We start from the raw sequence: 24647 nt of genomic DNA, 5'->3' as shown, positions 1-24647 counted from the left end.
GGGGTCCGACTGGACTTCCTTTCCTTGGCCTCTCCTGCTCTGGCTTCTGTGTCCCTTTAAATGGCTTGGCCTGTCCCTTCCCTCCCGAAGGCTTATTTGCATGTCCACCAACCTATGCACGCATCATCCCCAGGAAATGATCGGGGGGAACCTGATAAGGGAACTGGTTTAATATTCTACCTTCTTTCTCTCACTCCCATCCTTCAAACAGCCCTAGGAGGCAGGAGAGGAATTGATGGCCACCGTCTGTAAGCAGCTCCACTGATTTAATGGAGAACATTAGCGGAGAGGAAGAATAAAGAACATGATATTTCCTACTTCCTGAGATTTGACCCTTTCCCTCTATTTTTCACCTAAAATTCCAGCCCTTTTGGTTATTTCCTGACCACCAGCACCCCAGTGATAAAAGTCAGGACTTTCTGTCCACTGCTCGAATCCTTCTTTGAACAGCACCTAAAAGCGAACACCACGTGGCGGGCAGTTCCGCGGCCTTTTTCGCTCTCGCGGCCAGAAAAAAAATTTAACCGCCCCCGGTTCGCTTCCGTGTGGAACGAAGGCCCACAAAGCTTCGAGGGGTGTCTTACGAGCGTCGTTCAAATCCTGACCTCTCCAGGCCCTTTGCCGCCTGCCTCCAGAGGCATCTCGGTGTGACCGAAATAGCTTCGCCGGGGCGGCTCCAGCCCAACTTGGCAGCGAGGCCCCCCCGACTCGAGTCCCTGTCGAATCCTTGTCTAATTTCTCTTGAAATATTTGTATATTTCCGTTTTTTTAAAGCTTCCAAGCCTTGTTTTTTTCAGGAGGTCATCTGCCTTGGGGTCCTTTTGCAGGAGAAAGGCGGGGTGAAAAAAAAAACTTTTAAATGAACAAATGCACGCACAAATGTATAAAACCCCACGGGTGGGTTACGTCTGCCTCCTGGACTCCCCCCCCCGCTTGCTTCGGCTCGGCCCCTTTCCTCCCTCCCTCCTTTCCCGAGCGAGCGCAGAGCTGAAGTTGGCAAGAGGCCTGGCCGTCTCGGATGCCGCAGCTGCTGCTCACCGGAGACCGGAGAGGTTTTTATCGCTTCGCAACCTATTCTGCGTTCCAAAAGTGATGGTGGAATGTGCGTTGATCCCTGGACATCGCCATGTTCCCCCCCCCACAAGGGCGGTGCGTTCCTGTCCTTCTGCTAAACCCAGCGTCCTTCGTCCCCGGGCGGTTCAGCTGCAGAGAGAGACCCAAAGGAGCCCGGCGGGAGAAAAGGTCTCAGCCAGCCAGCAGCACCGGGGAAATGTTTTTCCCCTTAGCTCGACAACAAGACGGTGCCGAGTGCGGATAAGGGGGAGAAAAAAATAAAATAAAATCCAGCCTGTCCCCCATGGCTGGAATCCGGCCACTTTGGCACGACAACCCATCTCGCCAACCCGCCAAAGAGACCATCATTCCAACGTGAGAGCAGTTTTGCAGCTCTATTTTTCGTCATTTCCCCCGAAAAGGGTTTGAGCCGGTGGCTTTAAGCTTAGAGACGGCTTTTGCAACCGTTCCTAATACAGTAGGGCTCCTGTATCCATGGGGGATCGGTTCCAAGCCCCCTTGCGGATGCTGAAAAACGTGGATAATAAGGAATGCTCTACATAGCACGGTCTCTGGCTCCCTCTTAGGGCCAGTTCTGGTAAAGACACAGTGGAAATTTTTTTCTCCAGCCAACACTCTACCTAGGATAGTCTCTAGCTCCCTCTTGGGGCCAGTTCTGGGAACTTCATCTTTCAAAATATATATTTTCAGACCATGGATGAGTGTCTCAGCGGATACTGATCCTGCAGATACAGGGGTCCTACTGTAGACACACCCTCTCTGAAACACTGATACTCAAGGGTGGAGCCAAATCCTTCTTTGACTTTAAGAGAGCTCTGCAGCCTTAGAGGTCCACACAAGCTGGTGTGCAAGAGATCAGGAGGCAAGCAAAGGTTCTAGTCCTCAAGGCTAGGCTTGGTCCTGTTGACTCAGCACAGCGGCAGGCCTGGTCTTGGCTCCATTTCCTCGGCTTTTGACGCCTTCTCTCTGGCCAAGAAGGCGCCCTTGGAAAGAGAAAGCAGAAGTGTCAGGGTTTCGAAACAGAAAAACGGAAGGCAATGGGGTGTGTCTCCATTTCTGATCCCCCCGGGGGAATTTTTGTGGAGGGAAGGGCCGCTGGAAATAAAGGGTCCGTGGGGGAACGGGTTCCAAGGCATCTGCGGATGCCGAAAGAACGTGCATAATAGAGAACGCTATAAAACCGTGATTCAGCTGGCCTTTCGTGAGCCCCGTTCTTCTCCACCTGGAATTTGGACGTTCAATATGATCATTATAATTCATGCCAATATGAAAACGTAACCACAGTACGTATGTTATATATTCTTTCTGAGTACACTCCAAGCCACTGATGCGCCACCCTAAAGATGTCTTAAATGAGGCAGTCTCCGCTCTGAATTACACCGTAATCCATCATAAAATTAATAACAATAGTAAGAATAATAATGAAAGAGAAAACGTGTCTCCCTCCGCTAGACCCCTGTTTTTCCAAATGCTTGGATTTGCAAATTTGGGTCAAATGACGGAAAGCAGGTGGGGTTAAAGGACGTTCTCAAAAGCAGCCCCCTTTCACAAAGGCAGGGGAAAACAAGGCCCCCTTTTCTTGTGTGGACGGGGCAGGGGGGGTTTGAGACGACCAGCCTTCAAAGACACAGTGCTCCTGCCCAGGGAGGCTCCATTCCACCGAGGACAGCTGCCGACCCAGAAAAGGCGTGGGAAGGAAGGAGAGCTTCCCCCCCCCTTTTCCTGGCCAGGCCACCCACTACGAGATGGGGGTGGGTGGGAGGGTGTCCTTCTGCAGCCTCAGCCCCTCCTGCACTGATGCTGCCCCCCCCACCCCTTCTTGGGATCTGTCCCAAATCCAATCTCCTCCAAATTAAACTGGCTAATTAGGATCCCTCCCTGGTTCTGCCCCACCCCTTCCAAACGCTTGAGCAGGGACAACCCGGGCACTTTCGGAGGGGGGGAGGGAGCACCAGAGCCCTCGAACCCAGGACCCTGGGGGCGATCAACAAGGGCGGGGGGGGGTTTGCAGCCGGCGGGGCCAAGCCCCCCCACTCTGCTGCCCAAAGGGGGCCGCTGGGCGAGGAGCGTGTGGGGTCGCGTCTCCCAACCCAACCCAAGCCTGAACCTCCATCGAGGTCCCCACCCCTGGGAAGAAGCTGGAGGGGGGGAATCCCGAGCGGCAGCAGCCCGGAGACACGCGTCCGCCGCTGCCCACGTGCAGGGCGCGCCGGGGAAAGTTGGCAGGGGGAGAAGCTCTCTCCCAGCCCCACCGGGAAGAAGGGGGCGGACTTGGGGAAGGTCACGGCAGGGAAAAAGGGGGGGCGAAGCGAGGAAGAGAGAGGCGGCGGCGCACCTCGCCCTCTCCTCCGCACCCGGCAGGATGGGGGCCCGCCTGCGCCGTCGCCCAGGTAGGAAGGGGGGGAGACCCTCCCCGGGGCAAGCCGGGTGCCCGGGGGGCATCATCCTCCCCGGCTCCGGGTCCCACGTCAGCCTCCCGCCTGCCTCTCCTTTCCTTTTCCCGGGGCCGACGGCTGCGGGACCCCCGGAGAACCGAGGGCAGGGGAAAAAGGGGTTCCCGGTCGCGCCCCCCGCGCCCCCTTCCTCACCCCATCGCTGGCTCCTCCGCCACCGCCGGGGCCCCGTCTTCCTCCTCCGCCTCTTCCTCCCGGCTCTCCGGGCTCCTCCTCCTCCTCCTCTTTCTCCTTCTTCTCAAATTGCCTCCGGAATCATCTCACTTGGGGAAAGCGAGCGAGCGAGCGAGCGGGCATCCTTTTTTTTTTGCGCGCAGGGCGGGGATCTGGGTTAGGGAAGCGCTGGGGGAAAACGGGGGGGGCTGCTCCCGAGGAGAAAGAAGGGGGCGAGAGAGGGAGAGGAAAACGAGAAAGCGGGGGGGGAGTCAAGTGGGGAGGGATCTCCCTGCCCATCCCACCAGGATCGCGCCGGGAGGAACTTCCGAGGACGCCGTGGGGTGGGAACCCGATGGTGGCGGAGAGGCTTGGGACGCGCCCCTGGGAAAAGGGGCGATCGCGCCCTTTTCCCCCCCTCCACTGTCCCCAGGATTTAAGGGGGACCCCTTGGCTTACCCGATCCCCGGGTGGGAGGGGTTGGGGTGGATGGGGATCCCCGCCCTCGTTCCGATCCTCCTCGGGGCCAGCCTTTGTTCTCCGCTCTTCGCTTCCCGCGGCCGCGTCCGCTTTGGAGGCTGTCTCTCTTTCCCCCCCAACCACGGGGGGGGGGAGGGGGGTGGTCTTCTGGGGCGCCCCCTGGCGGGCGGCTCAGGAGGCTACCCCTTCCGGAGCCGAACTCCCCCCCCCTCCTCACCACCACACCCCGCTCCAAAATCTGGAAGAGCAGGGATGGGTTTTCCCTGCCCCACCGTGGATAGGGGAGCGCCGGGGCGGCAACGCCCCCAGACCCGCGACCCAGGCGCCGCGATCCAAGAAAAGGGGGGACGGAAGAGAAACGGGAATGCCCTGTTTTGGAGGAAGGAGGGGCAGACTTGGGTGTGTGTGTGGGGAACCTCAAAGGTCATGCAGTCCAGCTCTTCCTCCACCACCACGAAACCCACAGGCAGATGGAACCAAAGCTGGAGAGCAGGCGGGAGCACCCCACAAGTTTGGGTCAGGGTGGGGGGTCAGGATCGGGGATCGGGCCCCTGAGGACACAAAACGGGGTGGAATCACTTGCACCTCTGAAGACAGGAACAAAATCCAAAAAAAGAGATCTGGATAGACCTGAGATGGGGATGGAAATGACAGGATGACATTCAATGGGGATGAGTGCAAAGATCTACCCCTGGGGGGGGAAATCAAATACACTGTTAGAAGATGGGGCATCCTGGGCAGTTTTAAGACTCTGGCCAAGAAGGACCTTGGGATAGGTTGTAGATCCAATGAGCCAACAGGGTGATGCGGCTGCAAAAACGGCCAATGTGATTTTAGGCTCCATGGACAGAAGTCGAGCCTCCAAATCCCGCAAGCTGCCGGTCCCACCTCTGTTTGGCATGGAGTGAGGCCTCCTGGAGAGTCCTGGGTTCCAGTTCTGGACACCCCATTTGAAGAAGGATGATGACCAAGTGGAGCCAGTTCAGAGGAGGGCAAGAAAGGCAAATCGGGGGGCTGGAACCTAAGCCCTGGGAGGAGGAAGGATGGGAAGAACTGGGCCGGTTCAGTCTTGAGAGAAAAGACGGAGGGGAGACAGGACAGCGCTTTTTCAAAGACTTGAAGGGCAGGATCTGTCCCCCGATCATCTCAGAGGGCCAGATTCGTCAGAATGGGCTCAAGTGATAAGAAGCTAGGTTTTGGCTGAAAATCATAGAAAAACTTCTTAATGGTTAGAGCAAGTTGACGATGACAGGACCCCATGACCTCGGGGGGGGGTGGCAGCGAGCGATCCCAGTGTTGGAGAAAATGGGACACCCCCCCCCCTGTGGAATCAGCTTTGAAGATCCAGTCCATGGCTGACTCGGGGAGCAGGGTTGGGCCCGGCCTCTGACTCAGCCATGGCATCTCGGGACCCTGATTCGGATCCTCGTGGGGACGTTCGTGAACTCGGCTGAGCGTTTCCAGTCTTTAAAAAAATCCTCCCAGGATAAAAGTTCGGAGGAGACCCCCCTCCCGTTTCCAACAAGGTGGAGACCCAGAACCCGGTCTTTTGCTCAGGTTCCTGCAGATGGCCCAATTAATCTCATCTGCCATGTGTGCCCAATAATTAGTTTCTAAAATGAGCTGTCTTATGCCAGAGAGTGCCGGGTCGAAGAAGCACCGCGTGGCCTACTTTCCAAGGTGTCTGGAGCGCACCACGACGTGTTTTGCTGGTTCACATCAGTTGTAAAATGACAGCGCACGACGAGAGCAAAGGAGATGAAGGGCGGCTGCGGAATCGGAACACGAGGCACCTCCAAAAGTCTTTGAGCACGCCTCGTTCAAAAAGAATTCGCTGTATGCTTTTTACCCAATTTTCCGTGTTTAGAATTGCTAGAAATTTTTTATTATTATTATTATTATTATTATTATTATTATTATTATTATTATTATTATTATTATTATTATTATTATTATTATTATTATTATAAAAAACCATGTTAACCCTCCTTCCAGACACTTAAGAGGCTAGGTTAAGGTGGACAATTTATCCCGTGTTTTTCTGCTATACCTCCTCAGATCAGTGCAGGCCAAAAAACAAAACAAAACAAAAAACCACCCAAAAACCCACAAAACCCCAAAATCTCTGTTTTCAGAGCAGGATGCACCCCTGAATGTGTCCCCGTTCGTTCTGGGCTTCCTTCCTTCCAATCCACTCGTGCAATGAAGCCGGCCGTCCTCTTAACGGTTAGTATCTTGACCGGCTTGTCCGATGTGAGGCCAAGAAGAGGCAGCGTTTCTGAATACAGCGGGATCCCCTTATCCGTGGGATCTGTATCCACAGATTCACTTATCCACAGGTTAGAAATATGAAAAATAAAAACCCTAGAAATAGAGATTTCTAAAGATGAAGTTACCAGAACCGGCCATGAGAGGGAGCCAGAGATGTATAGCATCTGCTATTAAAAGAGCGTTCTCTATCATCCACGGGTTTTCAGCAACCACGGGGGTCCTGCTTGCATTTCAAAGGGATAAACAAATTGCATTTTCATAACTGCACATGGGATGTATTTACGCTTAGTAAATTAAACAACTGCCACAATTTCAGTATGTTTTTCAGAGAGAGAGAAAGACTGCATGTGTGATGGTTTGGGTCTACTGGAATTTTAATGTGTTTTCCTGCCATTAACACACAGAGACCCCATCACTCTCCCACACCCAAAGGCTCCCTGGATTAAAAATTAGATCCGGCACGCACTTGAGAGGTAACGGAAACCCAGGAGCCTTGGAAGTCATCTGTGGAGGGAGGGATAGAGAAGGATAAACCACCTTCTGTTTTCTTTATTAAATCAGTGCCAGCAGTAGAATAACAGAAAAGGAAATAAGACCCAATTTCCCCATGGAGAAATCGGAAACATCCTGCACCGGAATTGGCAAGGTAGACAGAACAGAGCCAAGGGTAATGAAGCTGATGGATGGCATTAACGCCCGTTGGCAGCAAGGCAAAAGGAAATAGGGCCCCCGTATCTGCGGGGGATCGGTTTCAAGCTGCCCCCCACGGATGCTGAATAACATGAATATGAGTGAACACAATGTTAATAGCACACAGTATGCATTGCAGGGTCTCTGGCTCCCTCTAAAGGCCAGTTCTAGTACACATTTTTTTTAAAAAAATCCGATTGTCATGGGGTCCCGTCGTCGTACCGCTCTAACAGTTAGGAAGTTTTTTTTTCCTGATCTCCAGCCGAAATCCGGCTTCCAGTCGCTTGAGCCCATTCTGACGCGCCCAGCACTCTCTGGGAGGATGGAGGACAAATTCTGCCCCTCTCCTGTCTGGAAGGCTGCCTTTTAATAGATTTGCAAAGCGGGACCCGGATGTGTTGCTGGCCTCGAATGGGGCCATCTCAATGTGTTTTTTTTTATAGACATGACAGCAACTTACAAAATCTATGTCTCCGCGGAAAACATCAAGCCTTCTTTCACCCAGAGGCATCTGGGTTCTTGGTGCTCTGAATAGATCGTCGGAGAAAGAGGAGAGTGAAAAGCAAAGCCGCATGGAGGCATTCAGAAGCATTCAGAGTTGCGCAATGCACGCTCTCAACGCTTTCTCTCCCTCGCTCTCACTTGAAAGCCTCCTGGCTCGGCCTTGACGCTCAGGGCAAGGATGATGGAACACAAAGCAAACGGGGGACTTCCACAGCGCAGAGAGGCTTGAGCCATTGTGCTCAGTAGGAAAAGCGAGAGGCTCAAGTGGAATCCTTCCCGAGGCGCGCTTCTAATTGCAATGCAGAGACCATGTGGGTTGGCCACCTCGCCTTGGAACGTTTTCCGGTGCCACATGGGGGGGGGAACAGTTCCGTGGGCCGAGCGGGCATACTTTCCGAGTGTCTGGTCTCGACAATCCGGGGGTTCAAGGCTCCCAAGAGGTTAAAATGCCAAGTTCTGAATGCCCAAAACAAAGGAAGGGCATATTTGGGGTGGGTGGGTTAAAAAGCAGCCCTGAAAAACATGCATTGTGCTTAAAAAAACCACACAAGGTTCCAGTGGCTGGATCTTCAACAGACACTGGGGAAATTTTTTAAAAAAAAAAAACCAATTAACCAGCTCTCCAGCAGAGTCTGGAAGCAAGGTCACTGTATAACAGCATTGTCTTGCAGAAGAATTGCTTTTGCAGCTGACAAGAGGAACATGAAAGGCAACAAAGAAGCTAAAACTCCTAGAACACGGAAGGGCACACAGCGTAAATTGATTTATATTATGTGAAACCGTTGCAATGAGTAGGTGGCGCTGGCCGATCCAGTGTTTATTTATTTCTTTGAAATATTTTTACCCAGTCTGGCTCCTGGGCTTTGGATCTGGTGACGTTTCCAAACACTTTCCAAAGCTTTTAAATATTTTCAGGCTGTAGTGCAGGGAATCCGTGGATACCGATCCCGCGGATAGGGGGAGTCCTATGGCCATGGCAAGGAAGATTCATTTGAACGATTGCCCAAGAGCTTCAAAACGTTTGCAAGCATGAAAAATTGGGGGAAGGCCATCTCTGAGGAGGAGGGGAAAAAAGCCTTCCCCCCCCCCCAAATGCAAATTCCCACCGTGTTTTCTTTCAGGGAGGCAACAATGGAGAAAAAAAATCCACATTGATTAATATCAGGTACCTGAAAGGACACGGAGATGTAGATTGGCCCTTTTTCCAGGGAGGGAATCCCAGGGACTCTGGAACTCCCTGCCACTGCAGTCTTCAGCCGAAATCCCGCTTCCTCAAGCCCATCATGACACATCCTGCGCTCTGGGAGGACAGAGGACGAATCCTGCCCCTCTCCTCTGCAGGACTATCTGTCAAGTCTTTGAAAAGCCCTCTCCTCTCTCCCCTCCGTCTTCTTCTTCTGAGGCTAAACAGGCCCCGTTCTTTCCGTCTTTCCTCCTTATAGGGCTCGGTTTCCAGTCCCTTGAACTCGCTCCAGTTGGTCAGCATCCCTCCTGAAGGGTGGCGTCCAGAACTGCACCCAAGACTCAACTGGAGGCCTAACAAGGGCCAAATAAAGAGGGACAAGCACCTCGGTGGGTGGGTGGGAGCCATGGCCAGTGACCACCCCATTGAGGGAGCTGCAAGTTGAAAATGTTCGGGAACCACTGGGTGATGCAAATACCTCTGTTTTTCTCAACCCAGCTAAAACTACAAAGCAAAAAAGACGATCACCATTCCCCCCCCCAAAGATGCCAGCCGATTGCTTTTTTATCAAAAAAAAAAAAAAAAGCTTGCTATGGGTTTTTCATCAGGCCACTCGGCTGCCGTACATATTTTCCAAAGCTGGCAAATTTAATCAGCACGCAACAAGCCTAGGGGTTGGGATTGCAGGAAAAGTCTGACTTAAGAAAAAAACCGCTGATGTTCTAGCGCCATTTATTGGTGACATCTACCCAGCAGAACGGCCTTACCGTTGAGCCAAAACATTTTAAAACTATCCTTCAAAGATTCCTCAATCTCCACGTTATCACTGGCTCAATCCCCAGGAAATTATTCGAAACGGCTGAATAAAGCCACCGCCAGGGTCAAGAACCAAAGAGATGTACTTTTGAACATCTGCGGCACAATTTATAGAAACATGTAAGCGTGCCGGGGGCCCGCAATTGGCTTCAGGCTATAGATAGAAAAACCAGCGTGAGAGTAGATGCTGGCTCTCGCTATCTAGGGCATGGCTACGATGGTAGTTTCACTCTGAACCAAACGGGAAAGAGTTTGTACGCACCGGTGACCTCCTCTTTTGGATCACTGCAGGGCCTTTACACACAATGGCCCAAACAGCATGTGTTACAGAAGGAAACTTGCGGTAATCTTATTTTCTGCAGCTCCCTTTCTACGTCTTTTTGTTCTTAATAGATGGGCAGTAGATATAAATCAAATAAACAAGCAAAGAAATAGGTAATACTTTTGCTTTAAAAGGGGGCAAAGGTACCAGCTCCCGTTCCATGTCGCTGGAGGCAAAAAAAGTTTGTGGGCCGTGCTCTCGCGCCTTCCCGGGACCTGCTATGATTTGCATGGAGCTTTTTCTTCAGCATGGAAACCATGGAGGTCCCGCAATGTGAACCAAGAAAATGGTGCTGCCTCAGATCCACATGATTAACACCCCCCCCCCGCAGAAACAAAGGTATTCTGTCCACTTCGTCTTTTGTAATACCTATTTATGGGATTTTCCTGTTTAATATTTCCAGACTGTGGATATGCGAATCAGCAGATAGTGATCCCGCAGATACAGGGAGATCCCTAATGGATCTGTCTCCGGGTCTGGGTTGAAGCAGACTGGAATGAAGAGGAGGTTCCTAAAGCACTCTTTCTATGCCAGCCTTTCGGTTTGGGCCTGAAAAGACGACTGGAGATTCGAAAAATATCCCCAAGTGCTTAATTGATGGAATTAGCTCTTGGCAGCCGTGGGACAGATTATCAGCTCGTTTCGTGAGGCAAGGAGGCCACTTAGCAATCATTATAGAATCATGTTTGGGCTTCCTACAACTTTCCTACGCCCCCTTAGCTTCCTACTGAGGACGACTTGTTTTAAAAACAAGGAAACCAAACCACCCTTCAGATAAACTCACGTTTTCTATTCAAGAGGATAGTATTCTTTAACTGCAGGAAGGCAGGGATGCTGGCTGCTTTGACCCTGAAAGGTCAAAGCAGGGGCCAAATTCTGCTTCTGCGCTGGTCAAAGCACGGACCAAATCCTGCTCCTGTGCTGGGAGTCATGAATCTGATGCACCTCCTCCCAGGAGGGCAAGACTGGATACGAACCTTTTGCAACTTGCAGTAAGTGTATGGTAGGACCCACCTATCCGTAGGAATTGACTCCAGGCCCCACAGCAGATGCTGAAAAATGTGGATTCTAGCAAAGTTTTAAGAGCAAACACTGTACTGTACATCGTATGGTCTCTGGCTCCCTCGAGTGGTCAGTTCTGCTAATGACATGGCAGGTATATATTTCTCTAGCCAACGCGATCGTGTGGTCTCTGGCTCCCTCCTGTGGCCAGTCTTGGAAACATCATCATTAGAAACACATTTGTGGGATTTTTCAGACTGCGGAGCGGCTGTGAAGATACTGATCCCGCAGAGATGGGGGGGGGGTCCTACTGCGTTCGTGGGCCTCCTCGAGTTGCCAGTTACTGCTGGATTTGCGTCACTGTATTTATTAGCTGTGCTCCTGGAGAGGAAAGAAGCCCACCGCTGGGACACGCTCCACTGCCTGCTCTTCTGGAGTCAGGCTGTTTGGGTGTTCACACGCCTTTTTACTGGGCTGGGTGTTTTCACTAATGATTTTTTTTGCCACTCCTCGAGTCACGATCTCCCCGTCCCATTCATTTCAACTCTAACCAGGTCAGCCCTTGGCCACAGAGGGAGCTTGTGCAGGGTTTTTCCCAGGGAGAAACTTACCGGGTCTTCAGTGGAGCAGCTCCTCAGTGGAGGGGTGGGAACCTCCAGTGGCTCGGGCGAACTATCATTCCTTTCCACTGGCCATCCATGCTCCCAGCCAGTGGGCGTTTCGGTCCAAACCATCTGCAGGCTGAAAGGTTCCCCGTGCCAACCTTAAGACGATGCCTTCAGCTTCCTTCTCCCCCCTGCCCCCCCCCCGGGGCTGCCTCTTGAGTTCCCGTTGCTGGGTCTCCATCCAAGGCCCTCAGCCCCCCCAAACCCCCAAAGGACCAGCATCCAGGCTCTGCGGAGGGCCGCGTCTTTTTGTTTAAGCTTCCCTCTCAGGCTTCCCTCTCAGTCCCGCCACCCACGTGAGCTCTACGAGGAGGGGCAGGAGAATCTTCTGGGTTGATGCTGCTCCCAGGTCGACCTTCCTGAGGTCTTTCCACCAAAAAAGACCTTCAGGAAAGGCTTGGGCTGAAAAAAAGCAGCGTTTGACTCTGCCTATTTGACATTCTTCTAATGAATGTACAATATTTAAAAGACTTCTGATCTGGTCTTTAAAACAACCAGATGGCTTTTTTTAAGAGTTTGAGTGTGGTGGTCTTTTCAATATCATATGTTCAACTGTGTTATAATAATATATAGTGGCTTTTATTTATGTTAGCCTTGAGGGCCTTGCACTGTAAAGATGTGTAAAAAATAAATATACATATATAACTATTGGTCAGGGAGAGAACTCTCTCTGCCTTTCCCTCACAGGGTTCAAGTAATGGTGATGGAGTGTGGTGACCCTCCGAATATTGGACTACAACCCCTATTGGCCCTGAGGAAGAAAGCTAAGGATGGTGGGAACTGCAGTCCGACAGCATCCAGACGTCCACCATCTGCTCAGCTTTGCTTCCGACGTATGCATGGACAAAGGAAGGAACCACCAGGCATTGAAAGCAGGTTAAGAAATAGCTTGGACATTTTTCCCCCAAGTTCTGTTTATTTTCAGCTTTCAGAAATAAAGGGATTACATGCCATTAAACATGGGGAAAAGAACTTTTAATTCAGCCGTCGGCTAACAAACTTCTACCAATTGTCAATACTGTTAAAACGCCACTGGAAAGGGAAGGGGTGGGTGGATGGGAAACACATTCAAAAATTTAGTGTTTCAAAAAATAAAGAAAAAGGACACAGGATTGAGAGAGAGAGAGAGACTCCCTAAGGACGGGAGAGAAATGGGTTCTTGGACGCTTGTAATCTTCATGACAAAGATCCTGAAAAACTAGAACAACAGAAAACCAGTGAATCGACAAGCTTCCACAGAGAAAACTTTCAAAGATAGGTAGACAAATATATATTCCAAATGCACTCAGATGAAAAAAGGCGCCTGCCGAAGCAGGTTTCAAAACCACCAAGGATCCAAAGCGCACAGATTCGAAGGCAACACTGAAATTCTGAAGTACTCATGTTGCTCCGCTAACTTGGTGCCAAAACCTTCGCAAAAGGAAGGCTGGCTAGCATTATCTGGGAAGGTAGCAATCATTTTGTGCCATTTTTGCAAGAGTTTGTTCCCCTTCGACGCGGCTCTGGAGCAAGCTCAAATCCGCAGAGCCGCGCCGTTCCCAAACCCAACAGAAACTGGGAGTCAAAAATCCCAGACCCTTTCCCGGTCTCTGGATGTTGTTCGAGAGGGGCTTCTCTCCCCCCCTCCTTTGAAATCAGCACCTCGGCTGATGGGAGCGGATGGGGAAAAGCAGACCCACAAAGAGAGTCTGTTTCGCTAGCTATCTGGATTGGTGCAAAGGGTGCAAGCCCACAGAGAAATCATCAACCTGGAAGAAGAGAGCGAGCCCCGTTGCAAATTAAAATGCAAACGAGGTCCGCTTGAAACACAGCAGAAGTGTGTCTGTTCGGTCCGCTTGCGGGTGTTAAGAAACTAGCATTCCAACTTATTACGGCAGAGAAAAAGTAACCAGAGAAGGACCAGACTCAAGGTTGTGTTCATTTGTGCTCAGCAGGAGAAAAGATGCAGAATTTGCTCCGTTTTCAATGCCTCGGGAGCACCGCCGGTCTTCACAAAGCCACAAAAGGGACGAATCAATCACTCTTTTGCTTCTTGAAAGTTATTTTCCAGTGACTACTACCGCTTTCAATGCGGTGCGCTTTTAGCCAGCAGTGCTCAGCGCCGAAAAGGCTGCACCCCACCGCCGGGCTCCACAGCAAAAAGCTGCACGAAGGACCAAGAAGGGTGAGCGAGCAAGGAAGACATGCTACAGGGCCATTGTGGGAAAAAGACCTCCGGGAGCAAAGAGGGGGGTCCTCCAACTTCATCGACAAGATAATAAAATCAAATTTTTGCAGATACACATAAGGAGAATGAATTATTTAGGACTGCCAGATCGTATTGGTAAGGAAGTACAGTAGGACCCCCCCTATCCGCAGGATCGGTATCCAATGATTCACTTATCCGCTGCCTGAAAATATTAAGTAAATAAACCTCAGAAATATGCATTTATATGTATTTCCTGGGTGTATTTGCCAGAACTGGCTACGAAAAGGAGCCAGAGACCATGCAATGTATAGCATCTGGTACTACCGTGGTTTTTTGTCATCCACGGAAGGTTCTGGAACCGATCGCCCACGGATACCGCGGTCCTGCAGTACACATTTGAAAGGGTTTTAAATTCAAACTAAGGAGCTGGGTGGGGAGTTCTTAAGCCTGGCGTCTCACAGGACTTTGAAATTTAGAATTTTAGAATTCCAAAATGTTTCTCAAATGTTTTCAATAGATGAACCAGAAGCGTTTGCTGACATCTTAGTCTTAATGAAAGTGTTTTTTAAAGGAAGAAAGAAACGATTTGGAACAGGGCGAGTCTCTTCAATCATCATCGCCCGATTCTTTACTGAGGTCCCGGCAACGGAGAACAAATCCAAACAGCTTTGTCTCCAAAAAAACACCAGAAAGGCTTTCTTGGGCAACAGAAAGGTCTTAGCAGAGGCAAAAGGCCATCAAGACGGCTTGACGATTAGTGGAAATGTAGGTCTCAGACTAAACAGAGGTATATCTGGTGGATGTTCTTGACAAACAAAGGTCCCAAGGTGTAAATCCCATAAACAACAGGTGAGAAACAGATTAGCCTTGAAGGACTGAGAGAATTCAGTTGGTACTTGCTGCTTATTTCCTCTTTAAACAACAACTCACACTCCGTGAATTGACTGGACAACAGAAACTGTAGGGTTTAACACTACTCTTAGGCACAAATTTCAAAGAAAATTTAACTTGAATTTCTGCAGCCTGAGGAAGAAACGTAGGTAGATCCTCTACCTAGGACGGTCAGTTTTATCCCATCCAGAATAGAAATATTATCAATCCTCATCAAGAGAACACTTCTAATTGGAAGCAAGGAGGGCTGTTTCTTTGTCCAAAAAAGAGATAGCTTCTCTTAGTGTGTTTGATTATGAACCTTCCCAGGGTAATTCATGAATTTCAAAGGGAGGGAAAAAAGGGTATCTGAATGGCTCTCTCACAAGGCCCCTAACAGGGAGCAAGAGAGACACCTCAGCAGACAACATTACTCTGGCTTTTCAGAATGAATAAAAATTAAAAAAATACACATTAAAAGTCCAGATAGCCCTTAAGTCAGTGAATTAAGACCCAAACAAGTAAGCTCCAAAACTAACACCGGTATATACAGTAGGAGCCCCCCGTATGTGTGGGATCAAAATCTGCAGTTTCACTTCTCCACAATCTAAAAAATTTTAAAGAAAAAAAGAGGAGAAATTTATATTTTCATGTTGTATTTACCAGAACTGGTCTTTAGAGGGAGCCAGAGAACAAGCAATGAATTCTTATTGTTCAAGAAAACCTTGGTAGCCAGTTCTGGTAAATACATGGTGAAAACGTCTCTTTTCTTTTACCGTGCTATCTATAACATTCACTATTATCCATAGTTTTCAGTATCGGCTTGGAACCGATCTCCCATGGATAAAGGGTCCTACTATACTCCTCCTCCCAATTTTAACTCTTGCAATAAATCAAAAGTAAAGCTACTGGTCAAATCTACACACTTACCTACTTATTGGCTCTTTTCATATAATACATCTGGATCATTCTCTGACGGAATGTAGCAAAAGTATCTTCTTTCTTGTCTCCTGTTACGCCCAAGCCTTCTCCGGCAGAGGTAGAACCTCTAAAGGAAGCCATAATAAAAACAGAATAAGAAGAATATCAATAGCACAATAAATTATTTAAGAAATTATTCACCACCAAGATCTGTCGCTAATTAGCAAACTCAAGGTGCCAGCAAGGTGCTTAAGGATACGCTCACTCGGGCCGGCGGACGGCGCTGTTTTGGCAGCATACAACTCAGCCTTTGCCTTCGGAAGGAGATGGCTGGATAGCTCGGTGGGTTGGATGCTTAGCTGTGGAGTCGGAGGTTGGAGGTCTGACCTCCCTATTGTGTGTTGGGGGAGAAGAGCCAGCCTGGGTAACCTGGGACAAAAGAGGCGGGGTTCCAGAGCACCCCCTAGAGGAAGGAAATGGTGCTGCTGGGTACAGCTGGACCCCCATATCTCCGTGGGGAATCGGTTCCAAGCCCGCCTGCCCCCCCCCCAGTTCATCTCCTTCGGCAGGAAGAAACCAAAACAGTACAATTTAGACTTGCACATCCCAGTGTGAGCCCGATGCCCCGCGTGCGGCCCACAGCCCTGCCACGTACACTCGGACCGGCTCCTTGATGCCATCGCCGTGGGTCCCAAGCCCAAGTCCTTCCTTCCAACCCATCTTCTGAAGCATCTGGAAGCCGATGTTCTTCTGGTTCAGCCGCTTGTGCTGGAATTCCAGGTCCTTTGGCTGCTGAAGAAAGAAGACGCGTCCCGAGGGGCGGGGAAAAAAAAACGTGAAAAGGCAGCAGTGCGCAAGGGCAGGTTAAGAAAACAACCCCCTCACTGCACCTGCTCCCTCTTTTGCAAGGTTATGCAACTTTGAGTTAAATGTAAAAAAAACAAAATTAAAAAAAATGGACTTTTGCCCCTTTTACCTTCTTATTTTTATATGACGAATAACCACGTGGCCGGTCATAAGCAATCTGGACCGGGTCGTGAACTGAAAGGCAAAGCGAGAGGCTGAAATCACTCGAAATGCAAACAGAACATGATAAGGAGGGGGGGGATTACGGTGGGACCTTCTCGGTTCACCGGATTCACTCATCCGCTGCATGAAATATTAAATAAAAAAACTTACAGGAATGTGGATTTATACATTTTCCAACCGTGTATTGAACAGAAGCAGCTACAAGAGGAAGCCAGACACAAATGCTATCTTTCTACAGTGTTTCACAACTTCTGTGCTTTTTGGTATCCGCAGGTGTGTGTGTGTGTGTTCTGGAACAGATCTCCTGTGGATCCTGCTACCACCAATCTGCATGCCAGGAGGGCAGCCCTACGAGGGAGGCATCAGGAAGGGCATATGGAGGGTGGCTCGTCGACGGCAGTAGCTGTGGTTCCATGAAAGCCAGGACTTAGCACAGGACCGAGTGCAGCCCCCGGGAGAGAGAGAGATGAGGGAAACGTATTTTAAAGAAATCACTGAACCACCCCCAGAATCTCCCAGACGCCGCAAAGCCTTCCTGGCTCGGCCAACTCACCTTTTGGCTCATCGATGAGGCAGACACGCTTCGAGGCTGGGATCAGGCCCACCTTCAAGGATTTGCTGCTCACCCTCTTGCGCCCGAAGGGGGTCCCCCGAGCAGGAGTCCGGGCGGGAAGCTCCGAAAGGCCCCCGGCTGTTCCGCCGGCACCAGCACCCTCCGCTTTGGCTTCCGTCCCCTCCTCCGGCGGGGCTCCTGCGGTCGAGCCGGCCACGTCCGTCTCCGTACCGCCGCCTCCCTCCCCTTCCGCTTCACTGTGGCCCCCCTCTTCCTTTGATGTCCCCCCGGGGTCTTTCGCAGGATCAGGGCTGGGATGGTCCTCCGACGCTTCTTTCCCAGTCCCAAAGCTGATTGAAGGGCACAACTCATAGACTTTCAGGCGGTAAAATCTGAAGGCAGAGCTTTTCTGGTCCTGCAGGAACCTGGAGGATTGATGTATAGGGCTTTATGATCTGCCGTGATGTTTACATTTCACCAAAACACTTCCATTAAACTACAGTACGACTCCCGCGCTCTGTGGGATCGATGTCCGCAGATTCATTTATCTGCTGCCTGAAATACTGAATAAGAACCCCTCAGTAATATGCATTGATATGTATCTCCAGGGAGTATTTGCCAGAACACCTCCTTTAGAAATATGTATTTCTAGGACTTTAAAAAAATATTTTCAGACCAAGAGCTACAGCGGATTCCAATCCGACAGATGAAGGGGTCCTACTCTACCACATTATTTTTTCCCCTCCCGGCCACTTGTTACTCGGCTCAGGGCCCGAACGGCAAAGTCATCGGCTGCTCCCACTTCCTTCGCGAACGCAGGTTAAAGAGTCACAACGAGGGGATACCTGCTTACCAGAGATCTGGATTGTCGGCGCTGTTCTCGATGCTGAACTGCTCTATCTCTGGCCCAACCTCGGCAACGAACTCCGCCAGCTTCTGGGCTGTGATCATGGTTTTGGGATCCACTGGAGCACAAACAGAAGACAAGGGCCATTTGTGAGATAGAAGGAACTTAAGACACACACACACACACACCTCTGTATCCGCGGGATCAGTATCCACTGAGTTCACTGACCCACGGTGGGAAAAGATATTATTTATCTTTTTAAAAGATATTATTAAATCTATTAATAATAGATTTTTCTTAATTTATTATTAATCGGGGCAGGGTTCCTAGTGTACTACCCAGATACTGTTCCAGGAGCCTTATTCTGTCCAAAAGGTAAATTATTCTGAATGCTTTCCAAAGATGAAAGTCACGGCAAATCCCCTGTAACCCTTCCTGGTCTAGAGAAATCTACTTCTGATCAATTTCCACTCTTTTTGAGAAGGTTTTTGGGCTGTTAGGAAGCAGAGTTCAGCAGGACGGGAGGATGATAGTCCCCTCCGCTCACAAGGAGCTCTGCACTCACGCAAGCTGAGGACTCATATTCCCCACAGCCCTGGCGCTGCAACTCACACAACCCTGCCTTTACACGGAGTCGGGATATTAGGACATCAACCTCATCGTCCCCCGTGGTGGATACCCGAATACCCACAGCCTGAAAATACCCTAATGTGTTCAAATTGTAGAGCGTAAGTGAATTTGTGGATACCGATCCCGTGGATACAGAGGCCCTGCCGAACTTCATTTTCTATGAAACTTGTTCCTAGGGCCGGAAACCTGTGGGCAGAAAGTCAACAGCTCCCCATCTTTGACCCCCCCCCAAAAAAGAAGAAAAAAGAAAGGACTGGCCGTAGAACTTTTTCGGCCAGAGTCCCTAAAAAGCTGGGGTTCTTCAAAGGGGCAAGATAAGCCAGCCCCCCCCCCACTCGTCGGCTTCACCCACCGTCAGGGAACTGACACTCCAAGGACTGTGAAATCTCAGAGGGCCCCTTCGGGTCCATCACGCCTCCTGCGGGTTGGGCCTCTTCTGGGCCCGGTGTCGGCGCGTCCGATAAAGGGTCCGGTGGAGCAGCCTCGTCGCCTTCAGCTTCCTGGCTTGGGGGCGAAGCCGGCAGCTGCTTCAGCATCGTGCCAGCGGAGAGCAGCGTCTGGGTCCCAACCGTGGCTTTCTTCCCTCTCCGGGCTCTGGCTGCCCGCTGCAGGATCCCTGGCTTCCTCCTGGCAAAAAGCTTCTTCTTGATGCTGGCGATTTTCTTCCTGTATATCAGTGCTCGCACGGCATCTGCCACACGCTGCTCATCGCCCTTCTCGTCCTCGGTCCTCAGCCTCTTCATCTCGGAGAGCTTCAGCTTGTAATACTTGTGCTCAAGGCTTTCCTCTTCGTGCAAAAACCTGGTTTGCGGCAGAAAAGGGACCGTTACAAAAGGAACCTCCGTGACTCCAGAGACCCAGAGTGTAGCGGGCATTTGCCTGCACAAAATCATGTCCGGGAAGGGTCTGGGCCAGGTCAGAGTCCAAAAACGAGCAGGACAGACCGAGCAGGAAAGGACACAGGAAACTGCCCAGATAGCACTGTGTGCTAACAGGATGGTACAGAAGTTCCAGAAATAATAAATAAACCAAATGTCAGCCGTGCTTATCATGCAAGGCGAAGCTCCCACAAGGGAAAAGGTCCCAGGCATACCATGCCTGAGCCCAAAAGGGGGGGGGGGGAATTTAAAAAAAGATTATTTACCAATACTCAGGGTCGCTTCGCAGCTCAGACATGTCTCTTTCCGTCAGCACACCCAAAACGATATCGTTCACTAGTTTCTCGATGGTCGCGGCCACTTTCTGGTCGGCCCGTTGCGGGGCTGTGCAAGTGAAAAATAAAAGTAACAACACAGCAACTCACAATACCAACTAGAAGAGACCTCGGATCGCTTCCTGTTAGCCAGCAGACCACAGTTCCAGCATCTGAGGAGGGCCTTGGAACTGATCCCCCACAGATATGGGGGGGAAGGCGGCTACTGTGCTCCCTTATCTCCCGGGAATATAACATGAAAAAGGACTTTTTACCCTTTGTCTTGGGCCTGGTTTCCTGGACGCTCTGAGACGGAGAACTCGGGGCCGCACTCTTTAAGCGCATCTGGTAGCCACTCTTCTCCAGCCAGCTCCGCAAGTGCTCTATGTACTCTCGCCCAAACAAGGCAGAGGTGTCGAAATTCGGGAACAAGGTGGGCGAAGGGGCCGCTTCCTGGATGCCGAGAGCTTCCAAGATTTTCTCCTGCCTCTCTGAAGAGGCCAGGGCAAACGTCTGCCCGAGAAGGACCAAGGATTTGCGGCAGAGAGAAATCGTGGCTTCGAAGGCCTCCGCCATCTGGGCCAGGCTGCTGATGCTGTCGGTCCTGAGGCTAAACTCATAGGTGTTGCAGGCCATGAGCAGCGGCGTGGTGCTCTTCAAGATATAGTACTGGAGCTTCATCAAAACCCGGTCGAACGGTCCAATCACCTCGAAGAAAGCATTCTTCGTCTCCATCACCTTGTTGTCCATGAGGAAGTTCAGGAAGGTGTTGTCCACCTGCGGCTTCCTCAGGGCCAGGTGCTGGATGTTCTTCATGCTGTACAGGCAAAACTGCTGGTGCTCGTACTTCAAAGGGCACTTGAAGGAGGCCAGCATCTTGGCGCAGGTCTCGGTCTCCACCGTGAAGAGCGCCTGGAACTGCTCTAAACACTCCTTGTCCTTTTTCACTTTGTGGAAGCCAGCCCATTTGATGATTTCGGTCCCAAAAGTGGAGAAAACATCCGTGGCATCAACAGGGCCCAAGAAGGGCATGTCGTCCTGGGAGCGTTCGGCCCCTTTCAGACTCCGCGGGGACAGGAGGTTCTTCTGAGCGCCCAGGCTCAGTGCCAGGCGGGCTGACGAGATGGCTCGCTCCTCGAAAGGGTCAACCGGGACATCCTCAGCCGAGGCCAAACTCGGAGCGACCCACTTCTTCCCAGAGGAAGCCAGGTCTCCCTGAGTCGGCGCCCTCGCATGGGTCGCCACGGCACGTTTTCCCCGCAGACCACTTCCCCGGGCCATAGGCAAAGAGGAGCCGAAATCCCTCTTGGGAGCAAGATGATACTCCGCGTCATAACCCGGCCCCCCTCCGATGTCCTCTTCCAAAAGGCCCGGCGACCGGAAATCACGTGAGGCCAGGCGGCTGTAATCCTTGTCTCTAGAAGAAGGACCGCCATAGTCGATTTCTGTAGATGAGGCGCGGGGATAGTCCCGCTCGCGCAGAGATGGCTGGAGGTAGCCTCGGCTCCAGGAAGGCAGCTGGGAGAAGCTTTTCTCATAGTAGTTCCCTTCCTCCAGGTCACGGCTCCCGGAGGCATAGGAAGGGGCCGAATAATCGCCCCTAGACTCTTTCGCCCAGTCACTCTGGGTGTATTTCCTGTCATCATGGAGGTCCTCTTCCTCATCACCATACGAAGTCTGGAGCACTGGCCGAGAATGAACTGCAAAAGGAAACAGAGGGTCCAACGTGACACAGCCAGACAGTTAACTGGGGCTGGTCTCTGGGATCTCATAAACCCTCAGTGACAGCAGCTCTGCCGGCTGCCGATCCATTTCCGGGCAGAATTCAAAGTGCTGGTTTTAACCTATAAAGCCCAAAGACCATGTCTCCCATGATGAGCCTGCCTGGGTGTTAAGATCCTCATGATAGGCCCTTCCTCTCGGTCCCACCACCCTCACAGGTGCCTTTCGTGGGGACATGGGACAGGGCCTTTTCTCTGTGGCTGCTCTCTTGTCCCTAAATACTTTCCCCCAAAACTGGCTGGATGGAGAGGCTGAGTGCTAATGCAGGACTAAGGCAAATGGAAAAACAAACAAATAAACAAAAAACCAAGAGAAATTACAAGGCACCTAAAATGTAAATACAGTGGACCCTCGACTTACAGACGGCTCGACTTACAGACTTTTCGAGTTACAGACTTCTCTGGCTGCAAAATTTAGATTCGACCTGCAGCCGGAGAATCGACTTACAGACCAGAAAAAAAAAACCAAAATGGAACAAAAATAGAATAAAAACTGCCAGTTATGGGATTAATCGGTTTTCAATGCATTGTCAATGGAGATTCGACCTACAGACTTTTCAACTTGCAGCCACCGTTTCAATACAGATTAATTCCGTAAGTAGAGGGTCCACTGTAGTAAGAATATGTCGATCACCTATCGGAACGTTCAAGGAAAAAGAAACGAGAAAAGAAGAGCAAGAAGGAGAACAATGAGGTTGAGAAAACAAACAGAGGCTGGTTTACAGAGAACGCAAAATCATCATTCACAGGCAGAAAGGTCACCAGGCCATCAGAACTCCAACAGGGGAGGAACATAAAGAAGAAACATCATCTGGTCCTGAACCCAAAGCAGTGCTGCAAAAAAGAGGGCCGGGAATGCTACCTACCTCTCAGCTGATGAAGCGCCTTGTTAAGGGGGTCACTTGGGTCCATTCGGTACCGCTTTGCCTTGACCTGCACGAGGTTGTCGAAAGAGTCCTGTGCCATCCGTCGGGAAGCCATCTCGCCTCTGCAAAAAGAACGTTGCTATTTTAATATTTTATTTGAGATCTGTTGTCTGTGAGTGACCATCAGGTTTGTTATACAGCAGGGCCCCCTTGTCTGCAGGATCAGTATGAACTGATTCACGTACCTATGGCGTGGAAATATTAAAAATATGAGAAGAAAATTTCCCCAAATATATATCTTTGAATAATGAAGTGACCAGAACTGGCCACTAGCGGGTGGCCCAGAACGTGCTATGTACTGCAATCCCTATTATATGAGCGTTTGCTATCATCCGTGTTCTTCCGTATCCAAGGGAGGCAGGAGAAACATGTCCCTTCCAGCAAGGACCACCAAAGGGACCATTTTCCCCATGTCACCTTCCTCTCGCCTAATTTTTTACTTTCATTGTGCTTTTTAGGCTGCAAACTGTATAGGATATAATGGTTGTTGTGAGATTTTCGGGCTCTTTGGCCGTGTTCTGAAGGTTGTTCTTCCTAACGTTTCGCCAGTCTTTGTGGCTGGCATCTTCACAGGACAGCACTCTGTGCTCTGGTGTAGTTGGCTTGCACTCCTAAAGCCAACTACACAGAGCACAGAGTGCTGTCCTCTGAAGATGCCGGCCACAGAGACTGGCGAAATGTTAGGAAGAACATTCAGAACACAGCCAAAGAGCCGGAAAAACCTACAACAACCATTAGATCCCGGCCGTGAAAGCCTTCGCGAAGGTATAGGATATTTTTGAATAAACAAATAAAAGAATAATTTAATCTCTACTGCCCAGAGTGGTTGTTGGTCAGATGGGCGGTCTAAAAATAAAGATATAAATATAAATATAGATATACTGTAATACCAAGATATTATATGCAATCAAAATTCTATGCAATCAAAAATTATCTAAGTACACTGTACGTAAATCTATACACAGATATACATACTTATATGCACGTACACACATATATATGCAAGTTACAGATATAAAAAGTATATGTTAATAAATATGTATTAGTTTAGGCATTTATTCAAAATATATACTGCTTTCTCCACCCCCACCCTTAGTCTCCCGTTTAAGCTTACCTGTATTTTTCCATGTATAGGACTATACTTTTGTCTAAAATCTTTAGCCTAAAAATTGAGGGTCTTCTTATACACGAAAGTAAGTTGAGGAGAGAACAAAAATAAGTGGAGGGGAAAGCAGGGATCAAAGCAATCCTGCAGGGCTTTGATCCCTTTCCCCCTACTCTTGCTAAGCTCCACTTAAGATTCTTAATTTTGGAATAGAAAAGTGGGGGCGTCTTATACACAGAAAAATACAGTAAATGGCCAGCCTGAGGACATCCTTCACAATAATAATATAGCTTTCCTTCACACAAGAGCTTTTCTCCCACAGGAGATTTTACACCCCCCCAAACACGCATTTTCCGACGCACAAAAGGTCCCCCTTATCCGCGGGTACCGGTATCCACTGATCCGCGTATCCGCTGTATGAACGCATTGAAAATATTTTCAAAATGGGAGTGACCAGAACTAGTCCCCGGTAGGCGAAGGAGTCAAGCGGCCTCGGGTTCTATAACCCGCGTTTTTCAGCATCCGCGGGGGGCTTAGGAAACGGGCCTCCGCGGATATGGGGGTCCACGCCCCCCGGTCCTCCCGTGAGGCACAAAGGCGGGATCCACGCACCCCAGACCTCCTCCTTCCCATTTTCCCCCTTACCCGGCGCTTCCGAAGCCAATCCAAGGGAAAGGAAATCAGGCACGGGGGGCCTCAGAGAAAGCTGGACGCCATGGAGCCGCCGAAAGGCCGAAACGCGCATGCGCCGAGCAACCTCCACTCCGCGGCCTTCTAGGAAAGACCTTTCTATAGTCTTCAAGATGGCGGAAGCCTCCCGCTTCTCCTTCCCTCTCCTGACAGGATTCCGAGTCCCCGCCCCTGTCTAAAGAGCTCCACCCATCTCCCACCAGCCCGCCAAAACCAAGGCGCACGCGCCGTATGCTCCGGCGTATGCGTCCTACGCGGGGCGCTGGAGCTCGATTCCCGAGAAAGAGCAAGAGAGAGATCTA

The 24647-nt window shown here is 50.4% G+C and overlaps 2 protein-coding genes and 1 long non-coding RNA gene across 9 annotated transcripts in view; 1 reads left to right on the top strand and 2 right to left on the bottom strand.

Annotated features, from left to right (window-relative positions):
* Nucleotides 1-4375, bottom strand: part of HOMER3 (homer scaffold protein 3) — a 17367-nt gene extending 12992 nt beyond the window's left edge. Inside the window, exons 1-2 of one of the 4 annotated variants that reach the window (XM_078379047.1) lie at nt 4140-4375; nt 3663-3889 (exon numbers count right to left, since the gene is read on the bottom strand). Coding sequence is in view for 2 of the 4 variants with exons in the window: in XM_072977941.2 (XP_072834042.2) it covers nt 3663-3667 (5 nt within the window). In the remaining 2 variants the exon portion in view is untranslated. Of the gene's footprint in view, nt 1-3662; nt 3890-4139 lie in introns of those variants that run through there. The other 3 variants (XM_072977940.2, XM_072977941.2, XM_020780980.3) reach the window with 3 other exon arrangements.
* Nucleotides 3243-12715, top strand: LOC140701667 (uncharacterized). The gene is made up of 2 exons (XR_012080578.2): nt 3243-3464; nt 12301-12715. It is a non-coding gene; the product is annotated as an uncharacterized LOC140701667 (long non-coding RNA).
* Nucleotides 12510-24647, bottom strand: SUGP2 (SURP and G-patch domain containing 2). Of its 4 annotated transcripts, none has more exons than XM_020780982.3 (11): nt 24301-24647; nt 22491-22612; nt 20119-21543; nt 19796-19913; nt 19004-19452; nt 18028-18139; nt 17175-17599; nt 16569-16633; nt 16248-16381; nt 15606-15719; nt 12510-12811 (listed from the first exon to the last, which is right to left on the bottom strand). In XM_020780982.3, exons 2-11 carry the CDS (start codon nt 22603-22605, stop codon nt 12790-12792), a joined length of 2979 nt encoding a protein of 992 aa, XP_020636641.3. In that variant the 5' UTR covers nt 22606-22612; nt 24301-24647; the 3' UTR covers nt 12510-12789. The 4 variants fall into 4 exon arrangements, with proteins under 4 accessions (XP_020636641.3, XP_020636640.3, XP_020636644.3 ...); XM_020780981.3 differs by having other exon boundaries at nt 16248-16384; nt 24301-24645; XM_020780985.3 differs by having other exon boundaries at nt 15602-15719; nt 24301-24644.

This window comes from Pogona vitticeps, chromosome 7 (genome assembly GCF_051106095.1).
Source record: "Pogona vitticeps strain Pit_001003342236 chromosome 7, PviZW2.1, whole genome shotgun sequence".
Classification (NCBI taxonomy): domain Eukaryota; kingdom Metazoa; phylum Chordata; class Lepidosauria; order Squamata; family Agamidae; genus Pogona; species Pogona vitticeps.
This window is presented reverse-complemented; position numbering and strand designations above follow the sequence as displayed.